This window comes from Talpa europaea (genome assembly GCF_964194135.1).
Source record: "Talpa europaea genome assembly, chromosome: 14".
NCBI classification, from domain to species: domain Eukaryota; kingdom Metazoa; phylum Chordata; class Mammalia; order Eulipotyphla; family Talpidae; genus Talpa; species Talpa europaea.
Window position 1 is genome coordinate 75,048,934 of NC_140082.1, and position 19,002 is coordinate 75,067,935.

Below are 19,002 nucleotides of genomic sequence, written 5' to 3' on the forward strand. Positions count from 1 at the left end.
CAAATATTGTTTAAAAATTAAATAAATAAATAAAAACCCTTCATGAGTCAAAATGGCATTAAGTAAGGAAGCAATTACCATTCACTTATGTGGAAAAAATTTTGTGCATCCCAATTCCCAAAAACAAACGTACCAAATTATACCAAACAACACATAAAACCTAAAATAAGACTAACAGTGTAAGAGCTGGAATGAGCTGATAAATATGCACCCTAAATAAAGCAGTTCCTGGGAAAGCGCCTTGGCAGTACCGACCATGGGGCACACCACCCTAGAATGTTGCTGCAAAACAAATGCTGATGCTATTCTTGCTTTTCATCTTTTGTCATAAAAGTGAAATTTCTCCTCAGATTTCCTTCAAATAGTAAAAAACAGGTACCAGCGTAGCTCTTTCATGAAAGTAAAGTGGCATAACTCGAACTTTTGAAATGTGTGGGCCAACTGCACAGAACATTACCCACACACACTGCTGCTGTTAAAACAATTATCTTTACTAAGTTGAGATGAAGAATGGATTCAAGAGTAATATACGGAGAAAGCTGCATTAATTCATTTTTGTGTTCTTTCATTCAACAAATTTGTTGCACACTGGCTATCTGCCAAATCAGGCAACTAGACATATTTGGTCAACGAAAATAGACAATCTCTGCCTTCACAGATCTCACAGTTTCATGGAGAAGTTTTTAATTTTTCAAAGCCAGTCCAAACACATGGAAACTTGAAGTCTGAGAAGCACCATCACGAGGACACATGGATCTACAGAAGTCCAGAGAGAGACTGGAACAGAGTTTTAGACCAAGCCAGGGCATCAGGGAAGGTTTCTGAGCTGGGGTCTGAACTCAGGGTAGGAATTTGTCCCGGTAGAAGCAGCCAGAGTGATGAGGCAGGCCCATCCAGGGAAACAGAAGCGTGAAAACCCTAGAGCAGATGATGGCATGTTTAATACCTACAGAGTGCCAGTGTGGCTCAGACCCAAAGAATGCAGTACAGAGTGGCCCAAGGTGGGCAGAACAATAGATGGGCAATAGAACCTGCTGGGCTCATGGACTGGGTTGAGACTTTCAATCTTTAATCAAGACTGACAGGATCTATTCAAGGTGGTTGTTTGGGGCTGGGTAGGGGAGAACTAACATGAGTTGAGCATATCTTTAAAAGCTCACTCTGGCTGCTGTGGCCCTTGGTGTGGATGTTAGAGCCATCCAGAAAAAGGGGGTAACTTGGATTAGGAAGCTAAGGTCATCATGTGCTGCAAAGATTTCGAGCAACCTGGTTCAGAAAAAGATACTATAAGCTACCAGATGAAACTATGAAGGGCAACACCTCACTGCATCATCACTGGATGCTGCAAGGTTCTGCATGCGGACAGTGAGGCCAGAAGGCAGCTGAGGGCAACAGAGACACACAGGCCTGTCTCTTTTGGTGCCCGCTGCCTGCAATCAGGAGGCAGCAGGTGAGACCTGATGAGCTGACACACTGTCACACAGTCATCCAGCTGGCCTTCAATGTCCTCAGCATTTTTTCCTCCAAACACGCCACTCAGAGAGCAAAAAAAGGGAACCCCTGCCAATGACTGTTATTAATGATGACAGAAGTTGGCTTAGAGATATTCGTCAGACCCCAGGACCAGAAAGGGTAAAGAGGCAATGCTCAAAGTGAGGGGCATAGAACCACATAAGTCAAGGTAGTAAAATGCATTGCTCTGCCTTCTGTTTATATGCAAAGTGATTTCATACTGATGATTCAGTATCCATAAACCTAAGACACTGAAGAAAAAAAGAAATTAGACTGTTGAATCACAAGCTTGCTAAGAATTTTTATCTGGAATGGGTAAAGGACAATGCAAGAATTCCCTACACATGGAATATTTACAGAAATTGACAATTTACTGGAATGTCCTGGTCACTGCAATGAGGAAAAATATTAGTAATTTTTCTCTTTCCAAAAAGTAGTAAATGTAGCTATCTTCCTAAAAAGATTCAGAAGAATGAACTGAATAATTATGATAATTAATAATTAAAAAACTCAGCAAAGTGACTGGATTCAGGGATAGATTCAAAAATGAGTACCTACTGTATACTAAGAAGAAGAAATCAAAATGTGTAATTTAAAAAAAAATACTCTCTGCCAGTATTGGGAAACTGGTAACAAAAATATGAGTAAATCTCATAAGAAATGTGTTGGAAATACATGGGGAAAAGCTATTAAGTTTTACTAAAGTACATAAAAGATTAAATGGTCATGCCATGTTAAGATTACTCAATGTTATTAAAATTATAAATATTCCAAAAGTAATTTATAAATTCATGCAAACCAACCAAAATCCCCACAACATTTTCTTAAGGTTTTCTTTTAACCTTAATTTTCACCTCTTCTAAAGATGATCTAGAATGGAAGATATGCAAAAAGCAGTTTAAAATTTTAAAGAAAATCTCTGACTAATAAAACACTAAAAACATACCAAAGCTATGGCAATTTTAAAACAGCATGAAACTGGCATGGAACTATCCAAATAAATAATGAACAGAGAAAGATCCAGAAACAAACGCTCATGTGTGAGATTACAATATTTAATAAAAGCAGCATGCCCCTCTGCATTGGGAGAAAGAGTGGATGATTCAAAAATCTATAAAATGATTATATATCTAAAGGGAAAAAAGCAAAATATATTTACACACTATATTTATACACTATCTGTAAACTGAATTTCAAGTAGATTTAGGATTTGAATTTTTTTAAGTTATGAAAATACCACAAGGAAATAGAAAATATTTTATTATCTTAGAATGTTTTTAAAAGAACCTATTAGTTCCTAAAACGCAGAACCAATAACCCATGTAAAAGGCAGTCAATATATTTGTTAATGTACAATTTTACAAGTCTTCATAGCATAAAAGTAGGTAAAATGATGTCTGACAAAGTGAGAGAAAGTATTTGCAAATAATGTAACAAAGAAATCATTTATGTCAGGAATCAAAAGACAAATAGTCACACAGAAAAATAGGCAAAGTATACAAACAACGTCTACTTAATATATGAAAAACTCTATTAGCCTCACTAGTAATCATGACTCTGCAAATTAACACAAAGGTGCATCTCCCTGCGATCAGATAAAGGAAGAAAAAAAAAAAAGACTGAAAATTGTTGAAAATTTTTAACAGTAAATCTCTACCCTAGATAGACAATTTTAATAACCTGGGGAGATTTAAAAGACTATTAATGCTTACATCCTATTCTACATCAATTCAATTCAAATTTCTACGAATGCTTCTGGCCTTTTGTTTGGCCGGTTGGTTTTTCAGAGAAAGACAGACTTCACTCTGTATCCAAGGTTGAAAACCTTCAGTATATTACAGAGTGTAAATTCTGTAGGCAGGATTAAAAACATTTTGCATATAAACTGAGCTTGTTTGTTTTATTCCTTTTAAATTAAACAATTTTAATGCAGTGCACATCTCAAATTTGACCGCTTTATTGAGGTATAATCAATACACAAAAATTGAGCATACTTAATATATGTACAATTTGATGGATTTGGACATAAACACACCCGTGAAACCATCACCACAATCAAGGATCTTTACCATCTACAGAAGTTCCCTGAGGACTACGGGTGCTTAGATGGTGGGGATTCCATTCCTCTGAGACAGTGTGAATCTATTCCCCTAAATCACATACAGCACTGTAAACTAATGTTACCTCAATAAAGGGGGAAATAAGGTTTCCTTATTTTTCCCCTTTTTTGATATCTGCACTCAACATGACATCTGCCCTCTTAATTCTACTAAGTGCACAGCACAGTACCGTGAGTGACAGGAGGTCTCTACAACTTATTCATCTTGAACAACTTCAACTTTACACTGATGCTGACTCTCCGATAGAACTAGCAAACATTTTAAATGTACATACTCTGTGATCCAAGCAATTCCATTTCAAAGTATCTATCACATGAGACATAGTGTGCATTTCCAAAGAATTTGTAAAAATATCTGCTGCAGCATCATTGTAAAATATAAAAATTGATTTGGAGGTAACTTAAAAAATGATCTTTGTGGGCACTGTTAAATTATTGATGGGCACCTCTCATTAAAAGGACCGAGGAGATTCGTGGAATATCACCTAGACAGCACTAAATATCAAAAGCACAATGCAGTAGCACTTTATTTTATGTGTAAAAATTACATATGTGTGTGTGTGCAGAGAAACTTCTGGAAGGAGGCTTTCACTCTTATTCTTTTTCTTGCTGTAAGTTTTTGTGAGCGTATGTTAATGTAGTATTTTATAATCCTTTAAGATTTTAGACACAGGGCGAGGGAAGGGTAGAAGAGGACATGCCTACAGCAGGCCATGTGCAGCCGGCCTCACCCACCCAGAGCGCAAGAGCTGGGGAAGGAGAGCGGCTGTTTTCCATGGGTTCCCAGGAGAGTGGACTGAATAGGGACAAGGAGTTTGACAGCCTTCCTACAAATATGCAATTTCTCATAACAGCTACAATACACTCAGCAACATGTAAAATGAAAGGTTGTTTATACCAAAGCTGGTGCCTCTCATGCCTTTACTCACATACTTAGAAATTCCCCAGCACACACACTTCTCCAACAGGACATGAGTCTGTGTTTTAAAACAAAAGTTCAGCAGCCTAGTGACTTAAGCAAACCGGGAACCAGCCAATACTACTGTTCTCCAACTTATTTAGTCTCTCAAATAAATTTTGGGGGAAAACAGGCTTTGAGGAACAAAAAATAAATAGTGTTGCTGCAAATACATTAGGCAACAAATGCTCCTAAAAGATGAATTCCATTTTCAGATCACTATATAAAACTGCCTGAGAGCTCAAAATTCTTCCCAATCAAAAATCTTTTGAATCGCTAGATGTGTTTTATAATTACATTCCAGTTGTCATATAATTGCATGCCATTTCATAGCACACATTCATGCATAAACACATGGATGAAAGAATGAGTTAAGTATTAAAAAAACCTCCTCTGAAATCTTTAATATTGTCATTTTTCAACAGTTAAGCTGACATGGGAATATAATGCTAGGCAGTGGGCATGAGGCGTTAGGACTGAGTAGGGCCGTATTTTCATAGATCTTTATTCTGCTTTTACAATAGCCACAAGGCATGGAGTGTTTCAAGGTCAAAACCAAAAAATTTATTTCTTTTATTCTTGGAATACAGATTCCTCTGTGGAGACGAGAAGCCTCTATCACTTTCACCCCATACCTCTGAGACAGTGTGAATCTATTCTCCTAAATCACATACAGCTCCTTGGTAATAAAAATAAAAGGGGAAAAATGATTTCTCTGGGGGGGGTAATATAAACATACAAATAACACACATCTCAAGTAATTCAAATACCTAAAATCTTACACATTAAGAAAGCACAAATGCAAACTCTACTAAGTACAAGTTTGGTTAGAGGATAGAATTTAAATATTTTATATCTATTAGGTAATTCTTTTAAGCACAAAAATCTTCCTTTTGCCCTTTGCCACTGAGACCTAAATAAGAAACCAGGAAAAAGACTAATTAATACAAAGTAAAATCAAAATCAACAAGCAACTATAAACCAGAGACACACTACAGGGGGCTGGGGGAGGCAGGGAGAGGAAGGATTAGGGTCAAAATAAGGGGGGGTGCAATTGTATGGGGAATATAACCAAAATGAAAATACATACATTGTGCAAAAATGAAAAATGATGTAAGAATTATATTAAATAAAATATTAAAAAAAGTTAACCCACATCAACCAGTAATCACTGGTTTCCATTTTTAAAAGAATCAACATAATAATAATGCACTGGCACATTCTTCTCCATCTCTCTAAGTTAAAAACCTAGCAAAAGGGCACACTCTATTACTGACTTTCAAAAAATGAACACTGAGTTCCCTTGTTAAGAAATTCTCCCAATTACTCTCTTACTCAAATGAAGAAAATCAAACCAAAGAAAAATTAGGAACATACAACAGCAAAGACTGCAGGTCCTGTGGGTTCTGAATTTCTTAACAGAGGGACAGAACCACCAGGCAACTGGCAATCACGCGAGAGCTCTGGACAGCCTCCCAGCTAGCGGCCGCCTTCTGTGTGGCCTGGAGCAAAGTGCTTCTCAGCTTTTCCACCAATGAAACAGGATCACAGTAGCTGCCACGCCACACCCAAAACCTAAGTCATGGGAAAGGAATTTAATTAACTGCAATTGATTGCAAAGTATATCAAATTCCTGCGATGAAAAATCATATAACTCCCAATTACCACTTAGAAGAACTTTTTAACCAATTAAGATGGTGTGTGTGTGTTTTAATGTTAGTCAAAGACTATTAAGCAACTCACCACCACAAAAGCAATGGTTTGCGAGTCTGAAAATGTTTCTGCTGAGAGACTACCCTTTCAAAGAGGAAATTTAAAACTCTTTGGAAGCCTCCTGAGATTTCTGATGCCTTCTAGACCTCACTCTGGAGACCTGATCACTGTTAAGCTGGAGGAACCACCGAATACCTTCATTTTTCATTGCCTGAAAATTCAGAATTAGAATAGAAGAAAAACTAGCAAGATCCATGGTTCACACGAAAGTTGAAATCAACATCAGTGCTTTCCGAATTTGATAGTATAGAATAACTATAAAAGAGGCCTGTACCTCACAACACAGTGTGGGTGGGGAGGACACTGAGCAGGGACAGCCAGTTTGGATGCATCTGCCCCTCAGCACAAGTGACTGCTGAGCAACAAAAATTCAGATTGCATCACCATTCCCTCTAGGGCCAGAGACCAAAAACTGCATCAATCTGACATTCAAATACCACATTTGTGAATTTACATTAAAAGCCACGCATTTTTGCAGCTTTCTTATCTAGCTCCTGACTGTTGAAGGGGATAGGAGTGTTCAACTAGAAAAAAACAATTTTAAAATAGCATTTTTCTCTTTTGCCTCAACTTTCCTAATTAAATCTTCCTCTAATCAATCTCTTCTATCTACTAGCAAATTAGATAAAATTACAAAATAAAGTGCCAATTTAAGATTAAAAAAAGACGGATGAAGCAATTTGCTTATAAGATAGCAGATTAATGTTTAATACCACCAGCTTAACATAGAAATTTTGATCCAGAACAACTGCCTTAATTGTAGTGAAAGGCAGCTACTTTCTGATTAGCAACCAAGATCACATTCAAGCATGAAAAAAGGACAAAAAAGGCACGGATGTTCACATACTCTCCCCAGGCTCTTTCTCCCTCTGGCTTCTAAAATGGCAGCCCCACATCTAATGAATCCGAGCCCCAGTTCTTTATTTTTCAACTATTACAAGGGCCTTTCTATTGCATTTGCAATGCTCCCTCTCTTCAAACTTAATCTGCCACAAACCTTCCTTGTAAACTTCTTAGTCATTTCTCGCTGCTTCCAAGGGTACTACCCTATTCCGAGCCTCCCACCCCCACACCCTCTTTAGCCACCCAACCCCCCTAGTCACAGACCCTGGATCGCCTCCGGCTGGACTTCACTTTGCATACTACCTACACTAGATTCACCTTTCCTGCTGATGCCTCAGTTGGCCTTTGATCAAAATCTCAGGGGCAGAAACACGCATCCCACAGGGAGAAGGTACACTTGAAGAAATTAACCCTAGATCCTCCATTATTGCAGCAAGTACTTGGGATAAAGCCAGATAAATGAAGAACTCCAGAGGAGAGGCAGACATCTCCACACGTGCTCACTAACATTACCGCAACTGGAGTTGACAGCAGAACAGGTTAGACATCTTATCCTGTGACTCTAGACCCAGTCTCTGAGGTCCTCCAAGCCACCTATAGACAGACCAGCCATTTTCTTGGCCTCACTCTTCAAATGTCTCTTGCATTTTCTGATCCTGTAGTATTACACTTCATACCTGGTACACCTACAACCCACATACAAATGAAGCTCAACACCCTTTCAACCTTGGGTCCAGAAATTCTTCAGTTTAAGGACACTTACATCAATGTGCATGAAATGCAGATCTCCTTCTAATTATGGCCTATAATCAATGTATCTCCACTGTAGAATAGAATATTCCTTTGTACTCTAATTTATAATACATGTGACTCATAAGTTCACTTTTCTAAACATAAAATCCACCAACTCACCTACTATTTTACAAAGGGATTTTCTCCATATACCTTACTTATAAATGAGGGAAGTTTTATTCTGTTCTTAGAAAGACTCCCAGTCCCTGGGATTGATTCTAAGCAAAACATTTTAATGGCAAGGTTTTAAAACACTATCTATGGGCCAGCAAATTTAGATAATATATGTATATGTATAGCATATGTATAAAAAGATAGTATATGTAAGAAGAAATGTGGCAAGAAAAGGAGGAAAGAAAAAAGTAAGAGATGGTGAGGAAAGACATGCCAACAGCAGGAAGCATGCCTGACTCAGAGGAAGAAACACCTGCTGTCAAGGAGTTGAGAATGAGAAGAGCACAGTCCCATTCTTGGGAAAATTGTCCTCTCCCGATCACAGCTTCTGGGCAGAGAGTGAGAGGCAGGCTGCACTCACTAGCAAGATGTCCTGCAAGACACAGAAGTGAGATGAACATGGTGGCTCAAGGTATAGCTGACAGGACAGACAAGCTGAACCACAAGGATGGCAGAATACAAAATATGTTTCTCACTAAGATAATTGGAAAGGGGGTTTCTTGATGCATTTCGAATTAGGGTACAGGGGCCTCCCTGGTGGCACAAAGGTTAAGTCTCAGCACTATGAAGCTATCAGCACCTACTGCAGCACGAGTTCAATCTCTGGCCAGGGAGCTAAGGCGCAGCAGACCTCTCCTGTCTCGCCCACTGCTCCCCTCAGCAATGTCTTTCAGTCAATCCGCCTGTTCTGTTCCCCACTCTCTCTGATGAATCCTCTCAACAACCCCCTGCACCTCTGGCCTGTACCCCAGTTCTTGTATGCACAAATAAATAAATCTTAAAAAAAAGAATTAGAGTACAGAGTCATCAGTCATGAGGAACAAGAAGAGTTGGGGGCTAGTAAGTAGAAATGCAATGTATTCATTAATTTAAAAATTAAACTGTGTTTTACAAATTCAGATTCAAAGACTATTACATATATAAAGGTTGCAAGTTAAAGTGAACATACATCAAAGTCAAATAATTAAATACAAACTCCCTCTACCTATGTGCCAAGATCTGAGCTCATGACTCTGGATAAATAACAAGCATAGTTCATTGACCAGTTTGGGTATTAATGAGCCCATCAAATTTTATGCAACAATCACAGACATTGCTGTAGTTGGAAAACGGTTAAGTAGAAAGTCAGGTCAACATTAACATTTCTCTGCTAGTCTAAGTCTACACATAAGACATAATCTTTTACAAATTAAAATGTCAGGTGTAGTTATTTTGAGATTAGCTAGCGACATTCAATTATGCATTTCAGAGACTTTTCATACCCTTTTGTGTCTTCATATCACACATTTATCTGTGTCAGGAAACTTGAAGTCATTTAGAGATATACTTTTTCACTTATTGGCTATGTTAAGAATATTTACCTGTGGGAACTATAATAATTCCAAGCAATTTACCGTCTGGCCAAAAGTATCACATTTGCACATGATTTATTGGTGAATAACTTGTGCGAGCTTAAGTAACACTTCATCAATAAATGTTTTCCTTAGCTGTTCTGGGACAGAAATTGTGCATCCCTTTCTGGCTGAAAATTTATGGACTATCCTAAATAGTTCAAAAAGCTCTACACAGTTATTCAATAATTAGAATATTATGAGGGACTTTCTCTGCCATGTTCAGTGGGAGGATATTATTGAGTAGGTTGTTTGCTTCCTCCCTCACAGTTTGCCCCATTAAGTCCTCAGGGAGAAAATTCTTTTGCTCTTAGCACCAGGCTTAGTTACACTCATATATACAAGAGGGTTATTTATATCTTAACGATGGTAAGAGTCTGTCCCTCAATGTTCAGACTCACTGTCTTTCCCTCCTCTTAGTGGTTGCTAGAAAACTTCAAGCAGTGGGCCTCCCTGGTGGCACAAGGGGTTAAGACGCAGCACTATGAAGCTATTTGCAGCCACTGCAGCATGAGTTTGATCCCCAGCCAGGGAGCTACCCACATAGTGTAGCAGACCTCTCCTGTCTTGCCCCCTGCTCCCCTCAGCAGTGTATTTCAGTCAATCCGCCTGTTCTGCTCCCCACTCTGTCTCTGGTCAATCCTCTCACCCCTCACACCTCTGGCCTGTACCCCAGTTATTGCATGCATAAATAAATAAATCTTTAAAAAAAGAAAAAAGAAAACCAAGCAGAAGTGGAAGGTGGCCAGGGTAGGTCAGCACAACTTCATGTCCTACATTTTCTATAGTAACAACATACAACAAGAATGATGATTGCTGCCAATGTGTACTGAGTACTTGGGTAGATTCCCTTCATGTTCCTAATAACCCAAATATATCAGAAGTATCATTTTCCACCTTGGCCAACAAGGCACTGCTATTTACAGAAGTCCACCAATTCCCCAAGGCCACTGAGTGTGTCAGGGGCACAAGTCTGACTCAACTGAAGCCTTTTTGATGTTCAAGTTCACACTTCTAACTGCTTTGTCCTCTGCCTACTGGTCCCACTGAAGTTTCTGCCCCTTTGACTATTTCTACTAACTAATAAAATGAAGATAATAGATCAGATTCTTTGGCTAAAGAGCAGGTCTCCTCCAATCTTCCTCCAAAAGACCATGTCTGAGCCTCACTGTCCACCTCCTCAAGCTTCTCAAGTGCTGGTAGTAAAGTACTCTGTTGTCAGTTTCATCCCCTGATGTCAGTGATCTTAGGAGGAGAGGGGGGGATTGCCAGCAGTGAGCGGTTCCCTAAAGGAGTGGAGTGGCTGTCAAGAAGGTCTCTGCACAGAGCTGCTGGGTGTGCTGAGTGGGCCATTGTGCTGTGCAGTCTGTGCACAAAGACACACCCAAGGTGGGGGGTGTTGCAGGATGAACTCCACCCTGTGCTCTACTTTAGTGCTTCCAAATCCCCACAGATCTGAATCTCCAAGATTCCAGAACAGAGAATTGGAATTCCCAGATATTCTTAGGAATGCCTGAAATCATATGCTATTCATGAATGTTTCCTAAATTTTCTTTTCATAAGAAGCATGACTGTAAGAGTGAGCCATTGCCACAATACCAAAGAGGTGAATCAATTTTTGTGTTAGAGATTTTAAAATTTTCAGAGGTTTTCTGTGAAAGAGAAAAATGATACTGCTATAATGTATAGAAATGATGTCCACCTGATATTTTATAACAGAAAACACCAGAGAAGAGGAACATGATGCACAATGAGAGCCAAATAAAAGCCATTTTAAAAATTGAAAGAAGGGGCCTACCTGGTTGGACAAGGGGTTAAGCTGCAGCAATATGAAGCAATCTGCAGCCACTGCAGCACGAATTCGATCCCCGGTCAGGAAGCTATCCACATGGTACAGCAGACCTCTCCTGACTCGCCCGCTGCTCCCCTCAGCAGTGTATTTCAGTCGATCTGCCTGTTCTGTTGCTCACTCTGTCTCTGGTGAATCCTCTCACCCCCACACCTCTGGCCTTTACCCCAGTTCTTGTATGCATAAATAAATAAATCTTTAAAAAAATTGAAAGATGATATAAAAGTATTTTCTATTTATCTTACTCTTTTTTTTTGGCATCTTATTCACTTTTTTTTTAATTTAATATATTTTATTTTACAATAGCTAAGCTACGGAAACAACCCAAATGCCCAAAAATACTTCTTTTTTTTTTAAGATTTATTTATTTATTTTATACAAGAACCGGGGTACAGGCCAGACAAGTGGGAGGTGAGAGGATTCACCAGAGACAGAGTGGGGAACAGAACAGGAAGACTGACGAAATACACTGCTGAGGGGAGCAGCAGGAGCGACAGGAGAGGTCTGCCACGCCATGTGGGACCCTCGCTGGCAGGCCAGGATAGAACCGGCGCTGCAAAGGCTGTGGAGAGCTTCACAACGCAGCTCTCAACCGCCTGCACCACCAGGGGAGGCCTACCAAAAATACTTTTTATTCTTAAGATGAAATTTAAAATACACAAAGTATTCACTGTCCTAGCCAATAGTCTTTATTTCTGTTTCATGACAAAAATTTCAGATGTGAAAGAAAACTTTAATTTTGTACTGGCATTGGTCAAATTGTAAAGAGGCTTCCAAAAGCATAGCCAAGGTGGACATTAGAATCTGCTTCATAAAAGTTCATTTCATATTTTAATGACAAGAATAATTTCTCTGCTTGCCCTGCATCTGTTTTGGCCATTGAAATCTAAGGTATTTTCGCTAATTCGGATTTTTGATCAGTTTCTGGTTTCATGATGGAATGTTCTACAACACACAGCCACATCTTTTCTTTGCATTTCTTCTGGTAAATTACTTTAAAAGAACAAGATTTTGTGCAATACACAATATCTACAATAAAGTAAATATTAAAACACAAAATATCAGCACACATAACATTCAAATCTCCTAGCAAGCTTGACAAGGCTACAAGGAATCACAGGTCGAAATTTCAAATTTAATGAAGTGACCAGCAAAGCAGACCGACCACAGCATGGCCCCTACTAGCCCCTAAAGCCTGAAAATGCCTACTTTCAGTTTTAACTCTACTGTCAGCATTTCCTTTTCTTTTTTCCTAAACTTTGTTAAGGAATAATTTAAAAATATATTTGTATGTATTTAAAGTATCCAACATGCTGATTTGATAACCTATACATTATGGAACCATTACCAAGATTAAGATAATTAAATGTTCTTTGTGTTCCCTGATGTCAATAGATTCCTTGAAACCAGCAATGCTTTTATGATGATTGTAAAATTGTAATTTTCAAAGGAGAATCAGAATATTTTTTTCTGTTTTTCCAATTTCTTGACTAATTTTTCTTGGGATTCAAGATTCAGGAAAAAAATCATTATTTTCTTCCTCATGAGAAATGTTGAGAATTATAGCTGAGGCTATGTCCATCAGAGGAAAAAAGCATCATTTTCTTGGAGAAAAAAATCTTTTCTCAGTTCCCTTATACCCTCATGACCAAATTCATGCAGAGGGTCTTGGATGAATTCACAAAAACAATGTACAAATAGGTTCCTGTCAATTAGGATGACATTAAAGACACAGGAGACACAACCTTAGTAATTTAGGAGTCACACAAATGTTTTTAAATATGCAAAACCACTGCTAAGAGCCCTGGGTTGACTTGACCAAAGACATGGAAAAGTAGGAGGAAAACACGAAATCAAAAATACTTCCGGGCTACAGTTTTAAAGACTGCTAAAACATTATCAATTTCAGCAGTCTGATATCAGCAGTTAACATCAATCTGGGAGTTGCAAATCATTTTTCTTGCCCAAGCTCCTATTCAGGTCCTAAATACAACTTTATATGGGTCATTTAGCATAGTGAATGCTTTTACACAAATCATCTGTAAAAGAGATGAAAATGATCCAATACATATTTTAAGTAACTATGATGTATCAGCCACTATACCACACATTTCAAATGTGTTTTCTTAACCATTAAAATAATCCTATAGGAGGTATTAGCATTATTCCATAGGTTGAGAAAAATAAGGCTCAAAGCCATAACTTTTCAACAGCCACGCTGTCAGTAGAAATTTAGTCTAAGCCCAACTTCAAAATCCCAGACTCTTTTTACCACACTGCGCCTCAAACCATAAAACTGTGGCAACAAGCAGTATCTGGTAGCTGCCATGGCCACTGTCTGCCCACAGCCATGGGAGGCTGGCTAGTCCAGGGCGCTGCCCTTGCATGCTTAAATAATAGCAGGCATGAGTACCACCCTCATTTGAAAAGAAACGTAATAAACTTGGAAGCCAAGTATACATTTTGGGAAAGGATCTAGAGCAAACTCTGCAAAGAGAGTATAACAGGTCTGCCTTACCTTTAAATATTTCACCAGCTTCTGAATTTGCCAATATTCGGATGGCAAATCTGCATTTGCTTCCTGTCGGTGATCAGGTGGCTCTTCATCCTCCTCACTCTCTGAGGAGCTCTCACTAATAATTTCCTCAATCTTCTCAGTACTCTTACTAAGGATAACAATGGCAACAAAATATCATCATATAATAAACATATTTATGCTCCAGCACATGGGATTGGTGGTGTTAATATTTCAGCAACAGGTACACAAGCAGTGGATAGGAAACCAAGACTCACTGAGGTCTAGAAGATATTTTTTTACGATCTGTGAGAGGAGATTAACAAGCCCCTGTCTCTATGGCAGGTGTAGTTCAGTATTATTGTTCTGGGTGCGATAACAATAAAGAAAATAGTAAGAAATAAACAAGGGAATTAAGTAGTGGCCAGAGGCAATTATACTAGACAGCTTTCTATCTTCACAGTAAGTTCCTAAGGACTAGAGAGTATCACTAGTGAGTTCTACCAAATCATCAAAGATGAACTAATACCTATCCTTCTGAAACCCTTCCCAAAAATTGAGGAAAAAGGAATGCTCCAAACACATTCTATGATGTCAACATCTGATGAAGGCACAACGGGAAAATTAAAGACCAATATCCATGATGAACAAAATCCTCAACAAAAATCCTCAACAAAATCTTAGAAAACCCAATTCAACAATACATCCAAAGGATTATGCCTCATGACCACATAAGATTTATTCTAGGAACACAGAGTTGCCTCAACATCTAAAAATCAGTCAATACAATTCACCACATGAACAAAAGGAAAGATAAAAATTGTATGATCATACCAACAGATGCAGACCAAGCACTTGATAAAATTTGACATCCATTTATGATAAAATCCCTCAAAAAACAGGGGCTAGATGGAACATACCTCAACATAATGTATGTATGACAAACAAGAGACAACATTATATTCAATGGTGAAAAACTGAAAGCTTTTCCTCTAAGATCAAGTACAAGACAAGGAAGTCTACTTTCACCACTACCATTCAACATAGTATTAGAAGTCCCAGTTAGGGCAATCAGACAAGAAAAAGGCATTGGGAAAGAAGGAAAACTATCCTATTTCAGATGACATGACAATATACACAGAAAACCATGAAGACTCTACAACAAATAATATATCTAAATGTAATACAGATATAATACATATATCACATATTTATATTATATATAAACATGAATTCAACATAGTAAAGTGGCAGGGTAAAAATCAATTTGCAAATATCAGTTGTGTTTCTATATGCAAACACAAGTTAGAAGAGAAAAAAAACAAGAAAACAGTCCCATTCACAATTACAACAAAAAGAATTAAATACCCAGGAATAAAATTAAAAAAGGTGAAGGAGCTCTACAAATACTATTATTTGACATTGTTAAAAGAAATAGGTGAAGAAACAGGAAATGGAAAGATATTCCCTACTCAGAGATTGGGGGAATTAACATTCTTAAAATGGCAATCTTACACAAGCAAGATACAGATTCAATGCAATCCCTACCAAGGCTCCAATGGTATTCTTCAGAGATATAGAACAAACAATACAGAAATTAATGTAGAAACACAAAAGACACTGAATCCTTACAAAAAAAGAGAAAGAGTAGTGCCAACACAATCCCAGTTTTCAAACTATACTACAAAACTATAGTAATCAAAACAGTATGGTAGGGGAATTAAAAAATGACACACAGACCAATGGAATAGAACTGAGAGCCAGAAATATACCTACATATCTATGGACAATTAATTAACAACAATGGAGTCAAGAGAAAAGAATCACTGGACAAAAGAACCTCTTCAACAAATGATGTTGGGAAAATAGGAGAGCCACATTAAAAAAATAAAATAAAATTAGATCAACACCTTGTACCTGACATAAAAATTAACTCAAAATGGGTTAGTCATGGAGGATTGAAGACCTGATACCATAAAACATATGGAAGAAAACATGTACAAAACACTGAACAACACATGCTTCAGTGATATCTTTGTTAGATTCATATCCAACATCAAGAGAAACAAAAGCAAATATAAATATATTGGACTACATTAAACTAAAAAGCTTCTGCATGGCCAAAGAAAATAACAGAAATAACAGTAAAATAAAAAGACACCTTTCCGAATAGGAGAATGTATTTGAACCATCATACATCTGACCAAGGGCTGATATCCAAAATATATAAAGAACACATGCAACTCAATGAAAAGAAAACAAATAACACAATCAAAAATAGATAGAAGTCCCATATGTGATATGCATCTGCATCTTCAAAGAAGACATACAGATACAGGCACATGAAAAAATGCTCATCATTACTTATCATCAGGGAAATACAATCAAAGCCACAATGAGGTAAGATTGTGAGAATCCCACACCTATGAGAATAGCCCACCTCAAAAAAACCAGAAACAATAATTGTTAGTGAGGATGTAGAGATAAAGTAACCATCATCCACTGTTAATGGGGGGGAATACAGATAGGCCCAGTTCCTATGGAAAAGAGTGTAGGCATTTCTCAAAATATTAAAAATAGAATATATGATCTTACAATTACACTCCCAGGTATCTATCAGAAGAATAAAAAGACACTAACTCAAAGGATATATGCACTCCCATGTTCATTGAAGCCCTACTTACAACAGTCAAATTATACAAACAACCTAAATGCCCAAGGAGAGAGGTGTAGGTTAGAAAAATGTTATATAGACATAATGGGATACTACTTAACTATAAGAAAAAAAAAATGAATTCTTGTCACCTGTGACAACATGGATAGAACTGGAAGGGAAAACGCTAAATGAAATAAGTCAGAAGGGGAAAGACAAACACCAGAGAGTTTCACTTATATGTGGAATACAGAGAAGCCGAACAAAGGATCAGACAATCCCAAACCGGTAACAACCCCTTGAAATCTTACTGTGGAATTGAGGTTACGTGATGGGGAGCTGGAACACAAAGGAGGCAAGGGACACCATGGATTATGGTGATGAGCTGAGATGCCTTGGTGGAGGGTATGCTGTGGTGCTATGCATCTGAGAAGTGTGTTGTATGACTTAAATTACATAAAGTGTAATAAACCAATGCTACCGCAATAAAAAAAGGTTTAATGCAAATTCCATTATAATCCTCAGTAAGTTTTTATTTTGTAGGTATAGCAAGATTATTCTAAAATTTATGTGGAAAGAAAAGGTGCTAGTATAGCTAAATAATTTTTTTAAAATATAAAGTGAGAGGAATCACTTTACCAGATTTCAAGATTTACTACTTAGCTACAGTAATCAAGACTGTGGTGTTGGCAAAAGGGAGACATAAAAATCAAAGGGACAGAGTGGAGACCTAAAATAACTCCACACTAGTACACCCAACTGATTTTTGACCAAAATGCCAAGCCATTCAAAGGTGGAAACTCAAAGTAGAATATAGTCTTTGATGTAAATTGTAAACTATAAAAACTTTCAGTAAAAAACATAGGCGATCATTTTCAGGACCACGGGTTTCATAAAGTGTTTTTAGATGTGACACCTGAAGTACAACCCATAAAAGAAAAAAATTGATAATTGAACTTCATCAAAAATAAAAACTTGCTCTATGAAAGATCCTATTAAAAGGATTAAAAGACAAGTTACAGACAGAGGGAGAAAATATTTGCAAACTACCCATCCTACCAAAGCTATCCAGTATACGTAAAGAACTTCCCAAACTCAACCTTTAAAAAAGCAAATGAGATTTTCAGCTGCAAAACATAAGAGTGGCAAAAAGCATGATAAAAGATGTTCAACGTCATGAGCCATTAGGGAAATGCTATGACCATTATGAGATATGTTATCATTTATCTTTTAGAATAGCTAATATTTAAAATTTGGCAATACCAATACTGCTGTAGATGCCGAGAAACTAAGTCACTTATACATCACTGGTGAGAATGTAAAATGGTAGAGTGCCAGGGAAAAAATTTGACAGCTTCTTAAAAAGCTAAACACACAATTTCCATATGTGTCAGCATTGGGCATTTATCCTAGAGAAATGAAAATTTACATTCATATGAAGATCTATGTATTATTGCTCATAGCAACTTTATTTTTAGTAGCCAAAACTGCAAACAACTAAATGTCCCTCATGGGTGAATAATTAAACCAACTGTGGTACATTCATACCATGGAATTTTACTCAGCAATAAAAAGGGACAAGCTATTAAGACATACAACAACTTCAAAATATCTCAAGGGTATTATGGTGATTAAAAATATTTAAAATGTATGATTCACTTATATGATATTCTCAAAATGGCAAAATTATAGAAATGGAAAGTAGATCGATGGTTGCCAGGAATGATGAGGAGAGAGGCACAGGTGTGGCAATAAAAGGCAGCAGGAGAGGCCTTCAGAGAGTCCTATATCCTGAATATGTGATCACAAAGATCTACATGTGATAAAATGACATGGAACAAAACATATACATTCTATCAACATTAATCTCCTAGTGCTGATATTGTGCTATAGCTGTGAAAGATGTCACCATTAGGTGACACATGTCAATATGTCAGGTGATACTGTCAATGTGGTGATGCGTACATGAACCTTCTCTCTACAACTTTCTCTGCAACTTTCTATGAATCTATAATTCCTTCAAAGCAAAAAGTTAAAAAAAAGTCAAATGAAATAGCTTATTAAATTGAATCCTCCAAAACGCATACACGTAGTCATGTGTCTTAGAGTTTGGTTGTTGCCAAGGCAGCACAAAGTAATGTAAAATCTCTGCCATTTCTTATCACCACCACTGTAAATCTTTCTGATAAAAGCAGCTGACCCTTCTCCAAATATGTCATTTTTGTCATCAAACTGAAAATTGAGTAAGTTTATTAGTTAGCACTCTGTTGGAGCTGTTTTGGTTAGGAACAATAGGAACAATGTATATCGCTTTAGAGACGGCAGGCCACTGGTGATCAGAAGAGTGAGTCCAGATATATGACTTGGCTTTGCCGTGACATGACTGTTCAGACACAACAGATCGGTTAAGAGTCCAATTTTCC

General features: G+C 37.5%; 1 protein-coding gene across 1 annotated transcript in view; it reads right to left on the minus strand.

The window, feature by feature from the left end:
* Positions 1 to 19,002, minus strand: part of ODAD2 (outer dynein arm docking complex subunit 2) — a gene marked incomplete at both ends in the record, with an annotated part of 128,600 nt that overhangs the window by 83,921 nt on the left and 25,677 nt on the right. The window contains one exon of the mRNA XM_084254063.1: positions 13,930 to 14,077. Within this exon, the coding sequence (XP_084110189.1) occupies positions 13,930 to 14,077 (148 nt within the window). The remainder of the gene's footprint in view (positions 1 to 13,929; positions 14,078 to 19,002) is intronic.